General features: G+C 42.4%; 1 protein-coding gene across 1 annotated transcript in view; it reads right to left on the bottom strand.

The window, feature by feature from the left end:
- Positions 1 to 2,824: 2,824 nt before the first annotated feature.
- The window catches only part of B3GALT1 (beta-1,3-galactosyltransferase 1), a 360,749-nt gene continuing 342,520 nt past the window's right edge, over positions 2,825 to 21,053 (bottom strand). Inside the window, exon 4 of the mRNA XM_040357811.1 lies at positions 2,825 to 6,130. Within this exon, the coding sequence (XP_040213745.1) occupies positions 4,962 to 5,942 (981 nt within the window). The 5' untranslated portion in view covers positions 5,943 to 6,130 and the 3' untranslated portion in view covers positions 2,825 to 4,961. The remainder of the gene's footprint in view (positions 6,131 to 21,053) is intronic.

Raw genomic sequence — 21,053 nt, 5'->3', positions numbered from 1 at the left:
TACACACAGAAGATTTTTTTATCCTAAACGCTTCCGGAACCAGTCGCTGCAGTTATACTGCAGCAGGTTGGCTCCCTTGGGCAAGCGGTTGTATTATGTCGGCCCTGTAAGACACTTTAGGAGGCGCGCGCAGAGTGTCCCCAGGCGAAATGGGAGTGCCCGGCTGGCGCGATGAGCTGCTGGGCACCCGCGATCGCTTGCAACAGAGCAAACACACAAATGCCGGTTCTCTCAGGGGAGAGGAGACTATGAAGTATGAACACCGATCGGTCTTCTCCCCTAGTCAGTCCCATCCCCCCACAGTTAGAACACACCTAGGGAACAGAGTTAACCCCTTGATCGCCCCCTTCCCTACCAGTGACATTTATACAGTAACCAGTGCCTTTTTATAGCACTGATCGCTGTATCAATGTCAATGGTCCCAAAAATGTGTCAAAAGTGTCTGATTTGTCCGCAATATCGCTGTCCTGATAAAAATTGTTGATTGCCGCCATTACTAGTAAAAAAAATAATAGTAAAAATACCATAAATCTATCCTCCTTGTGTAGACACTAACTTTTGCGCAATCAATATATTCTTGATTAAAAAAACTGAACAAAAAAAAAGTTTATTTTTTTAATTGGGATATTTATTATAGCAAAAAGTAAGAGTTTTTTTCTAAATTCTCACTCTTCTTTTGTTTATAGCGCAAAAAATAAAAAAACACAGAGGTCATCAAATACCACCAAAAGAAAGCTCTATTTGTGTAAAAAAAAAAGGACGTAAATTTTGCTTGGGTGCAGTGTCGCACGACAATTGTCAGTTAAAGCAAAGCAGTGCCGTATCGAAAAAAATGGCCTGGTCAGGAAGAGGGTAAATTCTTCCGGGGCTGAACTGGTTAATGCATAAGAATGCATAGAATGCATTGAATGCATTGAATGCATTAAGAAAAAAAAAACTTCTGCCTTTAAAACTCCTTTAAACGGCTAAAATTATCACTAACAAATCTTACAACAAATACTTCCGTATTTTTCCTGTAACAAAGTGATTTCAAATACTGTACCATGGAAAAAATGTCATGAACTTTAGGATTCAGATTAAAAAATAAAAGCCGAATGCCACTACATTTCTAAAATAACATGAAATAGGTTAGAGAACTCTTGCTGTAAGGAAATGACGACTGCCTTATTTATCAATATGTCATAGCAGTCAATCAAATTATAAATTGTGTTGTTCACCTGTCTTTTTTAATCTGATCGGCTGCCTGTGAGATAACAGACTGCCTGATAATTTCTCTTTGGGTGCTCAGCGGTGTGGGTACAATGCTCTTTGCTGTAATAGTTTGCTGGGGTGTCTTCAGAATGAATCACACTACATTTTAGAATGTGTTAACCTGTGCTGCACTAACACATAAATGCAAATGGGCCTAAAACAGCTATTAACCACTTAAGGACCGGACCAATATGCTGCTAAATGACCCAAGGGGTTTTTACAATTCGGCACTGCGTCGCTTTAACAGACAATTGCACGGTCGTGCGACGTCGCTCCCAAACAAAATTGGCATCCTTTTTTCCCCACAAATAGAGCTTTCTTTTGGTGGTATTTGATAACCCCTGCGGTTTTTACTTTTTGCGCTATAAACAAAAATAGAGCGACAATTTTGAAAAAAATTCAATATTTTTTACTTTCTGCTATAATAAATATCCCCCAAAAACATATATACATTTTGTTTTTCCTCAGTTTAGGCCGATACGTATTCTTCTACCTATTTTTGGTAAAAAAAAATCGCAATAAGCGTTTATCGATTGGTTTGCGCAACATTTATAGCATTTACAACATAGTTTTATTATTTATTTATTTTACTACTAATGGCGGCGATCAGCGATTTTTTTTGTGACTGCGACATTATGGCGGACACTTCGGACAATTTTGACCCATGTTTGGGACCATTGTCATTTTCACAGCAAAAAATGCATTTAAATTGCATTGTTTATTGTGAAAATGACAGTTGCAGTTTGGGAGTTAACCACAGGGGGCGCTATAGGAGTTAGGGTTCACCTAGTGTGTGTTTACAACTGTAGGGGGGTGTGGCTGTAGGTGTGACGTCATCGATCGAGTCTCCCTATAAAAGGGATCACTCGATCGATGCAGCCGCCACAGTGAAGCACGGGGAAGCCGTGTCTACATACGGCTCTCCCCGTTCTTCAGCTCCGGGGAGCGATCGCGACGGAGCGGCTATAAACGAATAGCCGCGCCGTCGTCCCGCATCGCTCCTGAAGCCACGGGAACCGCCGCATGTATGGGGGGGTCCCGATCGGACCCCCGACCCACGTCTAGGCAGGCACGTACAGGTACGTTGATGTGCCTGTCGGTGCCATTCTGCCGACGTAAATGTACATGCGGTGGTCCGGAAGTGGTTAAAGGGGTTGTAAAGGTTTGTTTTTTTATCACCTTAATGCATCCTATTACCTGGCAATGGCGGCCCCCCGGCCCCCCCTGTTTTACTTACCTGAGCCCTGAATCTGCTGTGCGCATCCCCTGACGTCCTCTACTCCTCGGAGTCTTGCCGTTGATTGGCTAGATTTGCTAGATTGATAGCAGCGCAGCCATTGGCTCACGCTGCTGTCAATCACAAGCAAAGACACAGCGTGCCGGGGGCGGGGCCGTGTGATACAGTCGGCGGCTACGGCTTCCGGCTGTATCATTGGAGCGCGCCCACAAGCTAACCCCCTTTGGGAGAGCGCTTCCCATTAAGGGGGTTAGCTGATGCAGGGAGGAGCCGTGACAGCCGCCGAGGGACCCTAGAAGACCAGGACCAGGGCCACTGCGTGCAAAACGAGCTGCACAGTGGAGGTAAGTATAACATGTTTGTTATTTTATTTTTTTAAACGAGAACCTTTAGTGTGCCTTTAAATGAACAGAACCTTAAAAGTGTAGGCTAACTTTTTGAGTTTTTGATAGAGTAGAGAAGATTTTAACCTTTATCGGGTTATTTTATGCTGTGTCTCTTTGGAGAGACGTTTCTTTACTTTTTGTCCTAGAGAAGCAACAGGAAGTGAGAGCAAAGTAAGGGGGGTTTCCAGTTAGACAGTCATCGTCTGAACATTTGTCCCAATGGGATAATATACCCTCATCCCTTGTGGTGACAACTCTATAATGTAGGATGTTCTATCACTTTGTGTCTCTGTAATGTTTTTTTTGTAAAATAAATTAAATACTAGAGGTCCTAAACTCTTTCCTACTCAAGCTTAAGCATCTTACAGTACTACTATTGATGATGAGACCTTAAATGTTGTATATATATATATATATATATATATTTTTTTTTTAAGGTAAAATAAATCATTGCAATAAAGTATATATTTGAGCATTCTACACTATGTTTCTAGTGGTCTTTGATTTCTAAAATGTGCTGCTTCCATTTCCTACTGAACATTATTTTTGGGGAAAAAAACCCAGATATAAACACATCTAACTCCGGCTGCTGTCGATCAAATCCTGTAATGCGGGGAATAGACTCAGACAGGGTGCATGCCCGCATGAATGACCCCATAGAAAGTGCCTTTCTATGAGGTACTCGGTGGGGGGGCAGGAGCAGGGGAACCCAGAAGCGGAGGATCGGGGTTGCTCTGTGCAAAGCCATTGCATAGAGCAGGTAAGTATGCAATGTTTGTTATTTTCTTAAAAAATAAATACTAAAGCTTTACAATCACTTTACGCATGACCCTGTTAAGTCAGGGTAGAAGATAATCACATGTTTTTGAATATTAATAGCTTTATTCAAAATAAACAAAACATGCAATTTTTTTAAAAAATGAGTAAGCTACCCTTTACTAACTTAAGAAAACAATTAAAGTTATGAAATCAAAGCACATTATTGTACTTAAATACATTTCTAAAACGGTTTTACTATTCAATTCAATTGACAGCACAGACTCCCTACCTTTCCCCATTACCAAATACAGGGAGAGAATCACTATTGCCTCAGGGGAGGCAGTTGAATGATATCAAACAGAGAAATATGTTCCCTGTCTATGTACATTGTTCCAAGTACAAAAGGACTGACCGGAGGGCATGTCTACATCAGCTGGGGGCAGGCAGGTGAATGACATCAGTATAAAATTACATTTTATGCCTATGTATGATGTATCAAGCAGAGCAGGGCTGGATGAGGAACATAGTAGCACATAGTAGCAAAGAACATAGTAGCAAAGCTGACCACTGGTCTACATTGCACACTATGTGTTGGCACAGAAATGAAGGGGAACCAGGTATTCGCCAGTAAATAAGAGGCTACTGGTTAAAGAGAGAACATTTACCAGTTTATTTAAAAAAATAATGCATTAGTTAATTATTTTTAAAAATCTCTAATACTGCATGTCGAAACTATGACTGCATGTCCAGAACTATGTATTTTACTTGTTAAAGCTCGACGCTAGCTTTTTTAGAAGGGTTAAAACCCTGATCAACTGGGCTTTAGGAATTTCAATAATGCAAACTTGTAAACACAGAAAAATATTATAGAACCGTATATGCATGCATGTATAGATATGAAGTGTGGACTACATCAAAATCTCAATACAGCCCAAAACATCCAGTGATAAAACCAAAATTTAAAAGACAGAGCATAGCAGATTGCCACTTAGATGGAAATCAGATTACATGATAGTATTGCACACTATAGAGGATACACAGCTTTGATCATGAGTCATGGAAATACAGACGGCCTTGTCATATCATCATAGCATTAAATGATACAGAAGAAAAACAATAGTAATCAGAATAAAAATTTACAGTATAATCTACGAAATGGTAAGAGAAATGGACAAAAATGTCCACTATACTGATGTAGATTAATCTCAGGTTCCAGCTCTGTACAGGCCAAAAAAATGAAAACAAAGATCAAATATTGTCTATACATTTTGTACAATAAAGTTTCTTTCCCGCAACAGCTAAAAAAAATATGCAACCAATTGCAAAACCTAACATCTGAGATGCTTCTTGCTTTGCATGTCATTCCAAATTCTGTGCATTTCTTCAGGGCCAATCTGATGTACTGTAATAACTCTACGGTATCGGCACAGACTGTAAGCCATTTTCCAATGGTTAAAGCCACTGTTTTGAAATGGGTGGATTCCAAGTTTTCGCAAGCAAAGTCCAACATAGACATCCTCAAGATGCAAAAGTCTTGTGTGGAGGGATGTTTTATAAATGAGTTCCGCCACATCTGCGGAGAAGATATACCCAGTTCCTGAACAAAAAGGCGGATAATTACTATCTGGGTACAAGTCTCTTGGCATATACCATTTGCTGCGGACATCCCTTATGGGTCCTCCATTGATAACATACCCAGTAAAATACCTCCTCCTTGGCTTTGTGGTTGGTTTCAGTAGTTTATAAATTAAATTGTCCATATTTACAAAAATATCGCTGTCTGTTTTCATGACATATTTGGCCTTGGAGCAGAAAGTTGCCACCCATCTCATGCCCATCATAGTTTTTAAGGTTAGATTATGGTATGAGTCTATGAAGTCTTCCACCACGATATCGTGAAATATCTGGCTTTCTTGCTCAACCATCTGGTTTAATACTGGATCTGCATTTTTGCCCAGAAGGAAAAGCGTGACAATTTTGATTCCTTTAAAGTTGCTTTCATTACCCCAAGTTTCTCGGATGGCTTGTCTGGCATCAAATTCCTTATGGGTTGTGCTTATTAGAATAACCAAAAAGGGGCTACCGTTATTTTCACATTTCTCAGGCTCATTAATGACAAATTCAAAGGAATGTGGATTGATGGGTCGAGTTCTAATATTGCCAAAAGTAATGTTTTTCTGAGCCAACGCCACTTTGCTTAGCCTGTAGCCGGAGTAGTTGGATGTTGGGCGAGTGACACTTAAGTACCAAAGTGCACTTGCCCAGCAAACCACTGTCAAAATATACAGACATGACACCTTTGAGGCCATGGCTCTCCAAAATCTTCTAGGCGAGGTTTCCTATGAACAGTTTTTTCATGACTTTAACCGTCTTCCTGTCCACAAGGGACAGCATATTACATAAGAAAAAAAGTATGGATGTTCAAAAACATAAATCCTATTGTATTACCCTTCTCTTGCAGTTTCCATAACTACATTCTCTGGAACATGTATCCATTCTATAAAAGAAAAAAAGGAGAGGCTGTTAGTTTTTTTGCCCAATACAGTTAATCCACACAATTAGGACATAAATGCTGTCTCATCTCTAAATAATTTATAATTCCAGAGTCATCTATATAGAGAGCAGAACAGGCAAAGCAGCTTAGACGCTCAGTGAAGAAAAGGAGTGAAGAAAAGCATAGGCATCTTGGCCACTGGGAGAAAAGAAGTCCTTTGTAACCTGTAATCTAAAATATTGGGAAGATGTACAACTTTCCTTATTCCTAAGCCACATTTACTTTCCTCCTCTTACATTGTTTACATATGTTTTTTCTTTCCATCCAATACACAAAAATGCTGAGTAGTATTAAATCCAAAAGGAAACATTTATTATATTGCAGCTTACCACTGTATTTACATTTTTAGGCTTTCTTTCTTTTCATCTGGTGATCCAGTAAGTCAATTGTTTTTTTAAAAAGAACAGGCTCTCCAGCAGAGTGGATCAGTTACAGAGATGAGACAAACCAATCAACACTTGCAGGAATGCTTACAATGATCAGTTGTTTATCTAAAATCTTGATCCTAAAAGAAACTAACTGCTTATAAAGTTTAAGCTGGACTTTAGCTTCAATTTGTTAGTGTATTTAACATCTACAGTACAACCAACACTCCCCTCATCCATGAATGACAATGCTGCTATCCAATGGTGCATCCTATGCTGTCACTGGCCAGATCACTATGTGAAAACTGGGGCGGGAAAAGGGCCTAAAAAAGAAAAGACAGCCACCACATCTAATGATTGGTAAGCTGTAATATATTATATTTTGGGGTTTTGGCTTTAAAACCACTTTGACTCTAAAAATTTCTCCGGATTTAAAAGTAGCTCTATTCAGACCATACCTAAAAAACAGCCTATTATATTATACAATCGTTTATCAAAAGTTTTGGCACATGTTCCTGCACAAATGTCTATTGAAATCACACCCAGAGTCGCCAAAAGTAGTACAGGAACTACTTTTGGGAATCGGTGCGGCGCTGCAAAGTCGGCGTCGTACAGATTCGGATGCTGCTATTGCCACCAATAGCCGCCGATTTGACATGTCATTTAACATGTCAAAATGCATGCCAAATCGGACCAATGTAAACCTATGATTAAAGTTGCTCTATGCCTTTGAAGCTTCCCCTTTCCCCCCCCCCTTTTCCATCAGTGCCCTTCACCATAATTATTATTTACACTATGCCCCCCTAGAGATCTCCGTACATCCCTCCCTGTCCACCGCGTGGGGTCAATGGTTCGGGCGGTTTGGTGCCACACATGACCTCCCTAAATTGGGTAAGCCAATTATCATCTATATCAATTTTTATGCTGTATTTCTTTTGTTATACCAATTTTGTCTGTTTTACTGTATTGTTTGTTTTATAGAGTGGTTCTCCCGAAGAAGTGGTTATACCACGAAACTAGTCGAGACTTAGACCATTCCATATGCTTGTAATCACAGATATTGCCTGGAGCTACTCCAGGCTCCTGTTTTTTCAATTTTAATTATGTATTATCTGTCATTTTTTACATGTAATAAATTCTCCTTTTTACATTATATGTATGTCAATTTTATCGTACCAAGACAGTCCTTAATTTTTCAGGGGGAGGGAATGTTATAGGGTCAGCCTTAGCCACTGTCCCTTGTTCCCCTTTTCCCCCATCCCCTCTTGTTGTTTCTTTATTCATGCTGTTGCACTATTGTCTGCTTGAAGACCACAAAGAGCAACACAAAGTATGACAAATTGAGCAAAAGTAAGTCTTTGCAATAGAAGAGAATTCCCAGTAGCATAAGGAATTCCCAGTAAGGCCAGTTAGGTTTCATAAAGCTAGCTAGCTCTGAGGAAGGGGGTGTGCACCTGAAACGCATTAGCTGTACCCCAGGGAAAATGGCTAATTAGGCCCGATTTGGACATTTTCACGTAGTACTCGTTTTGGTTGCCAGTGGTATGACATTAATGGCTGTGTGTTGTTATTTTAAGGGGCAGCAAATGTACACTGTTATACAAGCTGTACACTCACTACTTTACATTGTAGCACAGTATCATTTCTTCAGTGTTGTCACATGAAAAGATAGAATAAATTATTTACAAAAATGTGAGTGTGTGCTCACTTTTGTGAGATACTGTGTGTATATATATATATATATATATATATATATACACACAAATACATACATATACACACACATACAGTATAGATACAATGTATATACAGGGCTTTTTTCAGCAGGAACGCGGAGGAACGCAGTTCCGGCACCTCCCAAACTGAATGTATGTAATGGAAAGAGGTGCTGGGGCGTGCTGGAGAGTCTATTGATGCTGGCTGCTGGGGGATATATTGTTGCTGGAGGGGATCTATTTTTGCGAAGGAAGGGAGTTTATTGTTGCTGGGGAGTTCTTCTGTTGCTCGTGGGGGATCTATTGTTGCTGGGGGGTAAATCATTGCTAAGAGGGGTCTTTGTTGCTGGCTGCTGGAGGGTCTATTGATTCTGGCAACTGGGGAATCTATTGTTGCTGGAGGGGATCTATTTTTGCAGGGGGTTCTATTGTTGCTCGGAGTTGGGTAACGGGCGGAGTCAAGGATGGCTTTGAAGGGAGGAGTTCCTGCACCTATTCTCTGAGAAAAAAAGCTCTATGTATATATATTTTATATATAGCTTATACTGTTATCTTAGCAGTTCAGCAAAGGCTATGGTTTATCTTGTTAAATACAATCGCTGCAGAAGGGAGGGTCAACAGCTTTGTATTTAAAATATGATTGTATCTAAATTATTTTTAGGTAAACCTATTAACTCAATTGCAAAATGTGTACATTGAAAGAAAAAAAACTTTGTCGGTGCCTTGTACCTTCTCAGTACATGTTTTGATATTTCCCTAATGCTGTTAGCGGGTGGCAGAAGCAGAGGAAAAAGCGCCGTTATGATGCTGTAGGAAGAGCAGTATATCAATCCAGATATGTAATGGAAGCAGACTGTAGGCATTGTAAAAGATTTTCAAAAGTGATTCACTAGACTGAGATTTACACAATAGTTATTTACCATTTCAGCACCCTGGGAGGCATCTAGCATCATATCTCTTGCAGAGTTTTAGTTATAGTCTCAATGTTATTTATCGAAAAGGTACAAGAACAGCACACAATTTCCAGCCTCAAGAGTCACCTGAACGGAATTAATCTGAAATAACAATCTCACATCCATAAATACAAAGAGAAAGTATTGATCTACTGTGTGTCTGTACATTAACAGCAATTCATATTACTCTAGGTACTGCTCAGTACCCTACTAACTGGCTCCTTCTGAGTGCTATTCAACTCCAGATCAACTGTGAAGAGGACAATGGAAAACAAACATGAAGTTTTCTTGTTATTGATTTTTTATTTACTATGTAATAACAGAAATTGCTGTATGTTCCTTGAAATGTTTTAGAGGACAACTGCCTCAAAACTTCTTGGTTGCCTAAAATTGCCTAGACCATTGTTCACCTGGGGCTGTTGCACCAATATGAAGATGACGTCTGCCTTGCTTTATTTGTACAGATGCCTTACTGCTAAAGTGCATCTTTTAGTTTTAGGTAAGCCACTTTGAAAGCCAACTTTTTTTTTCTGTGTGCCTGTTGGAGAGATTCACTTCTGTGTGTCCCCTGGTTCTGTTTGCCAATGTAACAAGAAAATAGGACAATTCGCCAATGGGGACATTTGTTTCTGTTGACAAATATTGAAGAGATTTCCTCCTACTTTATGTTGTGTCTCTGGGACATGAGGAAAGGGGAAAGTTCCCCAATGGGATGAAGATCCACCAACCACGACAGCTTATCCGACACTCCAGCCGACAGGACCAATTCCATTTCCCAGAATAACGAGACACACAGCTCTGTTACTGGTTCCAAAATGAATGAATACTTTTAATGGTACACTCTCAGGTTTTTATACAGTTACAAGCATGCTACAGTAGTTACAGAGACAATGAAACTCTCCACCCAAAACATCACACAATGGGTGGTTAACTAGTTCCCCCTCAAATCCACATCTAGACAGACACTCTGGCACCGCATTTAGAGGGGTTAATTACTATAGCTGACAAGTTACATTCTTTTAGTAAACATAAATGACATGCTAATCCACTAAACCCGAGAAGTCAGACCTCTAACCTTTCAGACTGCCAACACATATCTATCATCAAGAGACTTTTCACACAAAACAGTGTCATTAGCATACACAATTAAATGGTCTGTAGAAACAGACCTAATTAGCACAATGTACACAGAATGCAATCACAGCAAGACACTTAAACATCCCACAATAGACAGCCAGACTGGCTACCAAGGCTCCAATTCACATCACCATAGAAGCAGACTTAATTAGCATCTCAACAGTCTATGAGGCATTCTTATTGACCTGTTGGGGGTCAGAATAAGCAACCTGTAATATTCCAAGATCATGCAGTACATGAATTATCATTAATGTCCCATCTCATGTAATTCATGATATCAGTTCTCAGTCATCCTATGTCCAAAAGGGACATAGGATGACACTAGACCCAAGAGTCATTAGTGAAGCTGACACAAGAGTACCCCACATCCTTCAAAAGTCTCTGGGTGTCACAGACCACACCACAAAAAAGCAACAAATTTGGTTGTACCTTGTACGGGCAGGCACAATGATGGGAAGAATCAATTAACTATCTAGGAGCGCTCAACAGCACCCATCATTATGAACTACAAATCAACAGCCACAAAGTCTGTGTCGGTACTTGGAGTTCATTCATTCACATAACTCGGTTAATGACTGCCAGGGGGCATGTCATGAATATGCATCAAGCCTGTCTGCCTACCTGATCTCCATGTGTTCATTAGAGGCAGATCCTGCTCTGGTTCCCCTTTTTATCACTTCCTCTTCCTGTATGGCTCCACCCTAGTCCATCCCAGGAAGCCTATATTAACCGTTGCTCTACAGGTCTGCAGTGCTGTTCAACAGTGTTCCATGCTTAGTTCCTGTCTGCAGTGTATTGCTAGTTCCTGTTTGCAGAGTGCTACGATCATCTTCCGTGTACCGTTTTGGCTTGTCCCCGACTTCCCTGTCTGCCTGTGCCCCTGACTATTTGCATGTTCCACGGTTATCCTTGTCTGCCTGTTGCCCTGACCTCGGCCTGTCCATCACCACTGTTTGGTCTGCTGGCTGCTTCCCCCTTCTCCCTGCGGAGTGTGACTTGAGGAATCTCGGGGATGCGACCTGGACCCAGTAGCGGCCAAGACCATCCTTACCATCAAAGGCTCTGGTGAATACAATACTGGGTCTTAGACTCCGCGCCCTGGGTGATCTTAGGTTCACGCTTCGTCTCCGCTAGCAGCAGTCGGCCATAGGATTCACCACCCTGTGGTGCATCCCTGACCCCTACGGGGTGCACTTGTCACCTGGCTACGGGTGACCTGACAGTTTGAACAGCCATGAATCCGGCCGACATGCCGCTCCCCGCAGATGATCCATTACAGTGCATTGTTCGCAGACTCGAGACGCATGAAGCTAATCAGGATCAGGTGATGCGTTTCCTTCAGGATCTGGCTTCCCGCTTTGATCAGCTTCAGACCTCGCTGGGAACCCCGAATCCGCAACCCCAAGTACAACCAGCAGCTGCACCTGTTGCACCAGTCGCAGAGTCGCATTCACTGAAGTTATCACCTCCAATCCGTTTTTCTGGAGACTCCAAAGCCTGCAGGGGATTCCTTAGCCAATGCACTATTCATTTTGAGCTCCTGCCCCAGTACTTCTTGTCTGATCGGGCCAAGATAGCCTATATCATTTCTCTCCTCTCCGGGGAGGCCTTAGCCTGGGCTGCCCCTCTGTGGGAATTGAATGATCCAGTGGTTTCTAGCCTGCCTGTTTTCTTGAAACTTTTTCGGAATATCTTTGAAGAACCGGCTCGTGTCTCTTCAGCAGCCAGCGCCCTTTTACGTCTCCGCCAAGAATCCCGTTCAGTGGGACAATATTCTCTGCAGTTCCGTATCCACTCAGCTGAACTGAGCTGGAACAATGAGGCCTTAGTCGCAACCTTTTTGCATGGCCTATCTGATAGAGTGAAGGATGAACTAGCAGGAAGAACCATCCCCACTGATCTGGACGGAGTGATCTCCTTGTGTAATCAGATCGATATTCGCTTTCAGGAAAGGACCCTAGAAAAGCGACGCCAACATTCCTTGGCCCTTAGTCAGCCTGAGCTCCCCTCTCTTTGACCCGTGGAGCATCCCTTGCCAACTGAGGAACCCATGCAGCTGGGTCGGACCAGGCTATCCCCTGAGGAACGTGCCAGGCGCAGAACTCTAGGCCTGTGTCTATACTGTGGGGGCAAAAGTCATTTTCGTGACACTTGCCCTCTTCGCCCCGAGAAACGCTCGGGTTCAATACATCTGGAAGGTGGAGTATTGGATCCAGAAATATCTCCTTCACCTTCTCGTCTTTTTCTTCCTGTGTCCCTTCATTTTGGTGCTTCTTCTCATTCGGTCTCGGCATATCTGGATTCCGGAGCCGCTGGCAATTTCATAGACTGGGAAATCGCATCGTCCATGAGACTTACCCTTTTGCCCCTCACCACACCATTGGTGGTCTCGGCGATTGATGGCACTGTTCTCCCGGGGGGTCCTATTCGCTTCCAGACGGTCCCTGTTAAGATGTCAGTAGGCACACTTCACCAGGAGTGGATATCCTTCCTTGTTCTACCTAAGACCTCAGCTCCTATCGTTTTGGGTCTTCCTTGGTTAAAACTCCATTCTCCTCACATTGACTGGACTGCCGGACAGATCCTGGCTTGGGGTCCCTCCTGTTCCACGTCTTGCCTACCCAAGGTTGCCCCAAAAGAGAAACTTCCTGTTGCCACCATTCCAGAATCTTTTGCTCGTCCCACCACATGTAGTGATGTCCGGAATGTGTCCTGCAATAGTCAGGCTGATGCACTTTTTAGCCAATGTAGCACTCTGGATGAGGAGCCCGTCTGTGAACCTGAGCCGATCATTCACTCCAGTTTACCGTTGACTGTCCCTAAAACGCACAGCCAGGCTAACTTGTCTGCGAGTTCTGCAGTCACTACGCCTTGTGATGCGATTCGGGTAATCGCTACACCTGAATATGCTATTCAATCGGCCTCTGCATCAGCTATGCCAGGTCAGCCCATGCCCAGTGAGCCTCCTACCTTTTCTTGTTCAGGCCCTCCTGCAACCTGTCTAAGGGGCTCAATCCATCCTTTGGATAGATTGCCATCGTCGGCCAAATGGGGTTTTCTACCTTGTTTTCAGGGCTCTCTGCATTCTGCTGGTTTCCCTGCTATCCAGCTTGACTCCTGTGCCCTGTCACCTTCTAACCAACCTGACTTCAGGGTTCCTCTGACCTCTGCCCAGTCTGATGGTCCTGTGCTTAATCCCCAGTTCATCTTTAAGGGTCTGCTTGATCCTCCTCGGATTCCTGTTGACCCTCTCATGCCCTTACTTATTCCTAAAAGGCCTTTGGTCCTCAATAAATCCTCTCCTCCTGTCCCTACTTCGGTTCTGGTCAATGAGGATACTCAAGTTCTGGATTCTCGTCTCCGCAGAGGCGTTCTTCAGTACCTTGTGCTTTGGAGAGGATTTGGTCCTGAGGAGGCGTCTTGGATTTCTGCATCTGAGATCTTTGCGCCCCATTTGTCGAAGAGGTTTCTTCTGGGATTCCCCTTTAGCCCTGGCTCCAGGCTGGGGAGGGGGAGGGGCCTTAAGAGGGAGGGTACTGTCATGAATATGCATCAAGCCTGTCTGCCTACCTGATCTCCATGTGTTCATTAGAGGCAGATCCTGCTCTGGTTCCCCTTTTTATCACTTCCTCTTCCTGTATGGCTCCACCCTAGTCCATCCCAGGAAGCCTATATTAACCGTTGCTCTACAGGTCTGCAGTGCTGTTCAACAGTGTTCCATGCTTAGTTCCTGTCTGCAGTGTATTGCTAGTTCCTGTTTGCAGAGTGCTACGATCATCTTCCGTGTACCGTTTTGGCTTGTCCCCGACTTCCCTGTCTGCCTGTGCCCCTGACTATTTGCATGTTCCACGGTTATCCTTGTCTGCCTGTTGCCCTGACCTCGGCCTGTCCATCACCACTGTTTGGTCTGCTGGCTGCTTCCCCCTTCTCCCTGCGGAGTGTGACTTGAGGAATCTCGGGGATGCGACCTGGACCCAGTAGCGGCCAAGACCATCCTTACCATCAAAGGCTCTGGTGAATACAATACTGGGTCTTAGACTCCGCGCCCTGGGTGATCTTAGGTTCACGCTTCGTCTCCGCTAGCAGCAGTCGGCCATAGGATTCACCACCCTGTGGTGCATCCCTGACCCCTACGGGGTGCACTTGTCACCTGGCTGCGGGTGACCTGACAGGGCAGAGCCATGCAAGGCTGCATTTTTGTTTTCTAATTGTGACAGCAAGTTTAGGGAGAAGATTCCCAGCTGGCTGTCAATATAGAGGCAGCAGGTCAGGGAACAGCTGCAGCAGTGGGAACATGTTACATATTCCACCTTTAAAAACAGCTAAGACATGCAACATGTTCCCAAAGATGAACTTCTACTTTAACTATAAATTAAACCATATTTGTTGTTGAACTACATAGGACACCATAGACTTTAAACCACCAACAGAGGCCATGATGTGGAGCAAGCACCAACAAAGGCCATGATGTGGAGTGTCCAGTAAATATCAGTATTTGCCATCTTCTATAAATGGGTCCCTAGCTATTCTTATGTGATATTTCAGTTCCTATTTGCCCTTCTTCATTAATATATATCTAGGTAATTTGTGACATCTTTTTGGGAATGCTAGTTCCCTGGTTGTTCTACTAATGCACTGGCATGATAACTCTCGGTGGTGCTTGTGGATTCCAGCACTGCCTAGATTGTCTGACCATCTGATGGCCTGATGAAAAAGCATGCATGCCCCAAACGCGTTCCATGCCCACTGCTCCCAAGATTCACGCTGACATCAACACCCACCTGGGGTTGCCGTGACAATCTAGGAAGTGCTGGAATCCACCAGCACCACCGAGAGTTATCCAGCCACATCCCACAGAAAGAGTGCAATTGACTGGCTAGCCGCAGCGGTGATCTGCCACCTACAGATGAGCGCTTTTTTTCACATATATTCTTGTAAGTTACCAATTTGTTAATTCTTAGTAAAATTGCTTCTATACTACACTTGGTAAGGGCTGCTTACTGTTTTTTCTTGCCATTGTAGAGTACCTTCAAGCTCTCTTCTAGCAGATGTCACTGAGTTTTCTTTGGATATTTTTGGAGTGCACATTCCTTCATTGTGTCATAGTTCTACTTGGATGGACTTATGGGAATTATGATTAGAGCCCTTAATGAGTCACTGACAGAGGTTCAGATTTCGGACTTCTGTCTGAATTTCATCCAATGTTTTTCCCAGGACTGCGATGCAGAAACATTTAATACCTTGATGCCAGCGATTTGTATAATAATAATATGCTTAGGCACAGTTCCTAGAGCTGCTAATTCTGACACTTCACTGTCACTGACCGCTTCACGTCCCACACTAAGGACCGAGAACCAATCGTACTGATTTCTAAACATATGATCACCATGAGAGCCAATCATGGTGAACACACATGTAGAGATTTACTATAACTGGAGCAGTTGTGCATGGTAGCCAATCAGCTTCTAACTTTAGCTTGTTCAATTAAGCTTTGTCAATAAAACCTGAAAGCCGTTTGGTTTCTTTGGAGAGCTGCACCAGATTTTGCATGCTCCAGTTTTACTAAATCCACCCCCTATAGTTACATAGTAGGATTGATAAAAAAGACAAGTGGTCCCTGGCTGCAGCTGTCATTCACTCTTAGCTGTCAATGTGCTCCCCTCTCGTCTTAATCCTAATGTATAATATAAAACACACATACACACATCTATATATATTTTTTGAATAACATCATATACTATTTTAGATTGAGAGTAAGAACCTGAATTTGTCTTAAAATGAAACTGAAATAAAAAAAACTGAGCATGCAGGCTCTTTAATAGAGAAGCGACAGGCAATGCCATTAAGGTAGTAAACAATTCTAATGAATGTTTCTATAGTGTGGACATACTGTACTCTCTGAAGTGTTCATTAAAATAATTAACCTTCAAAACATTTGAGAAGTAGTTTATCCCCTCCTAATCTGGGGCAATTTATACCTGTGACAAGAAATATCTCTGTTACCTTAATCGAGATTATTTCCAACAATGTTTATTTTATATTGCTTATTTTTTTATGAGGGATACAGCATTTTGGCAGAGTGGTAAAGTCAATATTGTTTTAGTTTAAATACAGTGGAAAAAACAGCAAAAAAGCTTTTCCCCAACCTATCAAGTAGTTATTCTGACCTAATGAGCACAGCCTGAGGAAACAACTGAAAATATATTTGTCCAGGTTTTCTAAGTGCAAGTATTCCAGATATGTGCATCATGAGATTTACTGTGACAAAAAATAAATATAGACTATATTTTTTACATTTTCATGTAATATTTTGGACTATTTTTAAACATGTTTAAAATTTAAATTTTTGACACTAGCAAAGCTTAGCCATTCCAGAATAGGCAAGGTTGAGCATATATCAAACATTCTAAAGAAGCATCTTGGAAAGAAGCGTCTGCATGCAGGAGGGGAGTCCAGAGGGCATGACGACATGAAACGTGCTGGAGAAGAGCACAAATAGTATAACAGCAGATAGTATGTGCAGCAGAGGAAATGAGGGGTTTGGCTGCAGGCAATATGTGCAGGAGAGGAGTGTGGAGGGTATGCCTTCGGGCAGTGTATACAGGAGAGAAGTGCAGAGGATACAACATTGGATAGTATGTCCAGGAGAGGAGTGAAGAGGCACAACAGTAAACAACATGTGTAGGAGAGGAGTCTAGAGGATTCCTTTCACATCTTTACAGGATATCCTTAAAGTGTATGTACAGATAACACTATTTTTTTCAGATTGAGTGGGGAAGAGTTAGACCCTCTCAAGTTTCCATTGCTGCCTGGCTGTGCCACTGCTGTGACCATTGTTACCTACACAGAAAGGAAAGCAAAATACAATATTTTAGAGGACCTGTTCCAATGCCAATTTTGCCACTTTGGGACTGGTAATACACTTATGAGAAAACAACTCCAAGTTGAAAGTAATTTAATATACTACATCACCAGATGGCAAGCCATAGAGAAAACCAAGGGACACTTCCCACCACTCTGCACTGAATACTGCATTAACCACTTAAAGCGGGAGTTCACCCATAAAAAAAATTTACCCTTAGACTGGTGCTCATTTTGTCTAGGGTATGGTCTTCGGGACTGGGCGTTCCTATTTTGATTGACAGTCTTCCGACAGGCTTTCCGACGGTCGCATCCATCGCGTCACGAGTAGCCGAAAGAAGCCGAACGTCGGTGCGGCTCTATACTGCGCCTGCGCACCGACGTTCGGCTACTTACGGAAAATCGTGACGTGATGGATGCGACCGTCGGAAGGCTGTGGGAAGACTGTCAATCAAAATAGGGCCTTCTGATTCCTACTGCATTCAAGAATATTGTATTTGTACCGTCTACCCTCAAGTTGTAAAGCGCTGCATAAACAGTTGGCGCTATATAAGTCTGAATAATAATAATTTATGAAAATGACAGTTTGAGGAAAGAATTTTCAAACCTTGTGTAAATGCTTCTATGCGGTATTATATGGAAAGTTGAAGAGCAGACCTTGTCACTGGGAAAATATTGGTATAACCATAGCAACAAGACTTTTTCTGAGTAATCAATGCTTTAGATAAATGATGTATCAGTTTCAGCATAGGTTGTGATTTGTCTTTAGTATAAATTCATTTAATATCTAAGAAGTCCCTTAGTAAAAAGATACAACGCCATGGGGTTGATTTACTAAAACTTGAGAGTGCAGAATCCGGTGCAGCTCTGCATAGAAAACAAATGGCTTCCAGGTTTTATTGTCAAAACTTAATTGAACAGGCTGAAGTTAGAAGCCGACTGGCTGCCATGAACAGCTGTACCATATTTTGCATTCTTCCGAAAGGAGAAAGTGAAATAAACTAGACAACGTGTGTTATTTACGTAATGGGGCTGATTGTTTTACTCAATTTTAACCACTTAAGGACATCCCCACACAGATATACTGCGGCAGAGCGGCCCTCCTGTGTGAAATCATGTGCAGGTACATGATTTTGTGCAGTGGGTCTGCGATGTGTGCCTCCCACGACCTGCTCCCGCTGTGATTGGACGCAGCAGGTCCGTGGCCACTATGTCCGCCAATCGTTTACAGGAGAGGTAGAATGACAGTCTGCCTATGTAAACAAGGCAGACCATTGTTCTGTGAGGAAGGAAGATGGGGATCTTGTGTTTTTGCTAAGCAGAAACATGGATCTCTGTTTTCCTCCAGTCACAGCATCCCCCCCCCCTCTCAGTTAGAAAGAACTCCCTAGGAGCACACAGGTAACCCTTTGATTCTCTTACTGGGTAAATAGTCTTTTTCTAGAATAGTCTTAGAATGGTTTTGGCAGTAGATTTGGGCATTGTTAAGGTATGACAGAAATTCCACTTTAACACAAGGCTTATATAGTACAACATTTCCTAGGTATTGTTATCCCAAAATATCTAGATTTATTTCACATCAATGGTTCAGATTCTTCACAAAGAATTTCACAGATACAGTGAGTGGAATTTAAGAGGTAGAAGGTGACCTGACTGCTCATGTCACTACAGATGATGCTGCAACTAAGCTGTAGAGAGAAATGCCGACAAATGCTGCGAATTTGATTGGAATCAAAGCAGCAGTACATAGAGACCTGGTCAACAACTTGCAGGTAAAAGCACAGAAAAATCTGGTATTTTAAAGTGGAACTTCACTCTTTCAATTAACATTTACCATTTGTAATCCTTATGCTGCTATCATTAGTAAATAGATAGTAAAGTATATCATATTAGCTTGTTTTAAACCCTTTTTCACATGTTTTTAGCTACCTCCTGCTTTCAATGCTAGGCAAATGATGTCATACATCCCAAGAGTCTCCAGGAGGGGAAGAGGGTTTTTTTCAGCTAAGCAAACCCTCCTGCCTGCATGCCTGAACTAAGGGCAGATGGATTCCAGGAAGTAAATGCTGCAAATGCTACACCCTTACTCAAAATGGCCACAAATGCTAGGGAGTATTTTTCAAAGTGATTTTTCACCAAAATAAAGCATGGAGACATGAATGGATGGATGGGGGGCTTGCTTTATTATTAAAAACTGATTAAATTGCCTATTTGGTTTGTGGTGCTCAGATGCTCTGCTTTAGGCACGTATTTACAGTGTTGTTCCTTTCCATAAATGTTTTTACACTTGTTGTGTGTGTTTTAACTTGCTGGAAAATCTCTACTCCAGGAGAAAAAAAAAAGGTTAGGAATGGAGAGGAGGACTTTTGAGTGAGGTTTGGCTCCAGAGTGGTCAATGCTGTACAATGTGTGTTGAAGTCTCCACTGAAGAGGCATGTGACAACATAGAAGCACAGTGACAGGGCCTGAAAACTCCCAAACCTAAGATAGTGGAGCTGGGGACCCACAGCGGTGAGAAGAACCAGCTATGGAAAGACAACACTGCACACTAAGCACTAGCAAGTCCTTTTTGGCTACTGAAGAATACATTTCAAATACATTTTTAAGCCCGGCGTTCACCTCTAATGTTTATGGTGTTTACCATAAACTGGCCAAAATCTTTTTTTTTTTATGGAATTGCCCTTTAACCACTTCAGTTCCGGAAGGTTTTACCCCCTTCCTGACCAGAGCACTTTTTTCAATTTGGCACTGCGCCGCTTTAACTGAAAATTGCGCAGTCATGCAATGCTGTACCCAAACGAAATTTGTGCCCTTTCTTTACCACAAATAGAGTTTACTTTTGGTGCTATTTGATGACCTCTGGTTTCTATTTTTTGCACTATACACAAAAAATATTTAAACTTTTTTCTATAATCAATGCCCCCAAAATTGTTTAAAAAACAAACACATGTCTTCATCAGTTTGGGGCAATATATATTCTTCTACATATTTTTGGTAAAAAAAAAAAAAAAAAAAAAAAAAATCACAATAAGCATGTATTCATTGGTTTGTGCAAAAGTTATAGCGTCTACAAACTATGGGAAAGATTTATGGCATTTTTATTATTATAATTTTTTTACTAGTAATGGCGGCTATAGGCACATTTTTTGCAATGGACAGTTTAGACACTTGACTCACTTTCGAGACCATTTGACATTTATACAGCAATCAGTGCTATAAAAAATGCATGTGTTACAACTGTATGGGGATTGGACCGAGTAGGAGGAGACATATCGCTGTTCCTACTTACTAGTGTAGCAAGGTGCCACTTTGCAATGTGGCCAAAAGACTACAGGTTATAATTAAGAAGGAACTCAGCTCCCTCCGGTGGCCAATAGTTATATTGCCACCACTTGTTTGGTTTTACATGATTACAGCAATGCATTATGGAAATTGAAGTGCAGGGAGATAAATACTCCATTGCCTTTGGTGTTTGACAGACTACGATGCCCACAGTGTAACTGTGCCATCCAAAGTGCATTGCGCCCCGCTCAGCCTGCTGGGTGAATGGATTTAAGGGGAAGGAAGGCCTTGGCACGCTCTCTTGGGACCACCTCTTCTAGCAAGCAGGAAGCCTGTGTTGAGGCCTGCTTTAAGGAAGCCTAGGCCTCAGAAGCCTGGGCCTACAGTCGTCAGGGTGGATCACCCATCCTGAGAGGGGATCTTTGATGGAGTGTTTTGGCCTACATTCCAGGTCAACCAGTGTCACCTGTTCACCGGCATTTGTGACGGCTGCGCAGAAGGCCAGTGACTGTCCGTTGCGGAGGGACCGAGGATCGGGACTTCACAGACTGAG

Source organism: Rana temporaria, chromosome 6 (genome assembly GCF_905171775.1).
Source record: "Rana temporaria chromosome 6, aRanTem1.1, whole genome shotgun sequence".
NCBI classification, from domain to species: Eukaryota; Metazoa; Chordata; class Amphibia; order Anura; family Ranidae; genus Rana; species Rana temporaria.
Note: the sequence above shows the minus strand (reverse complement) of the source record. Positions and strands in the feature narration are given on the sequence as shown.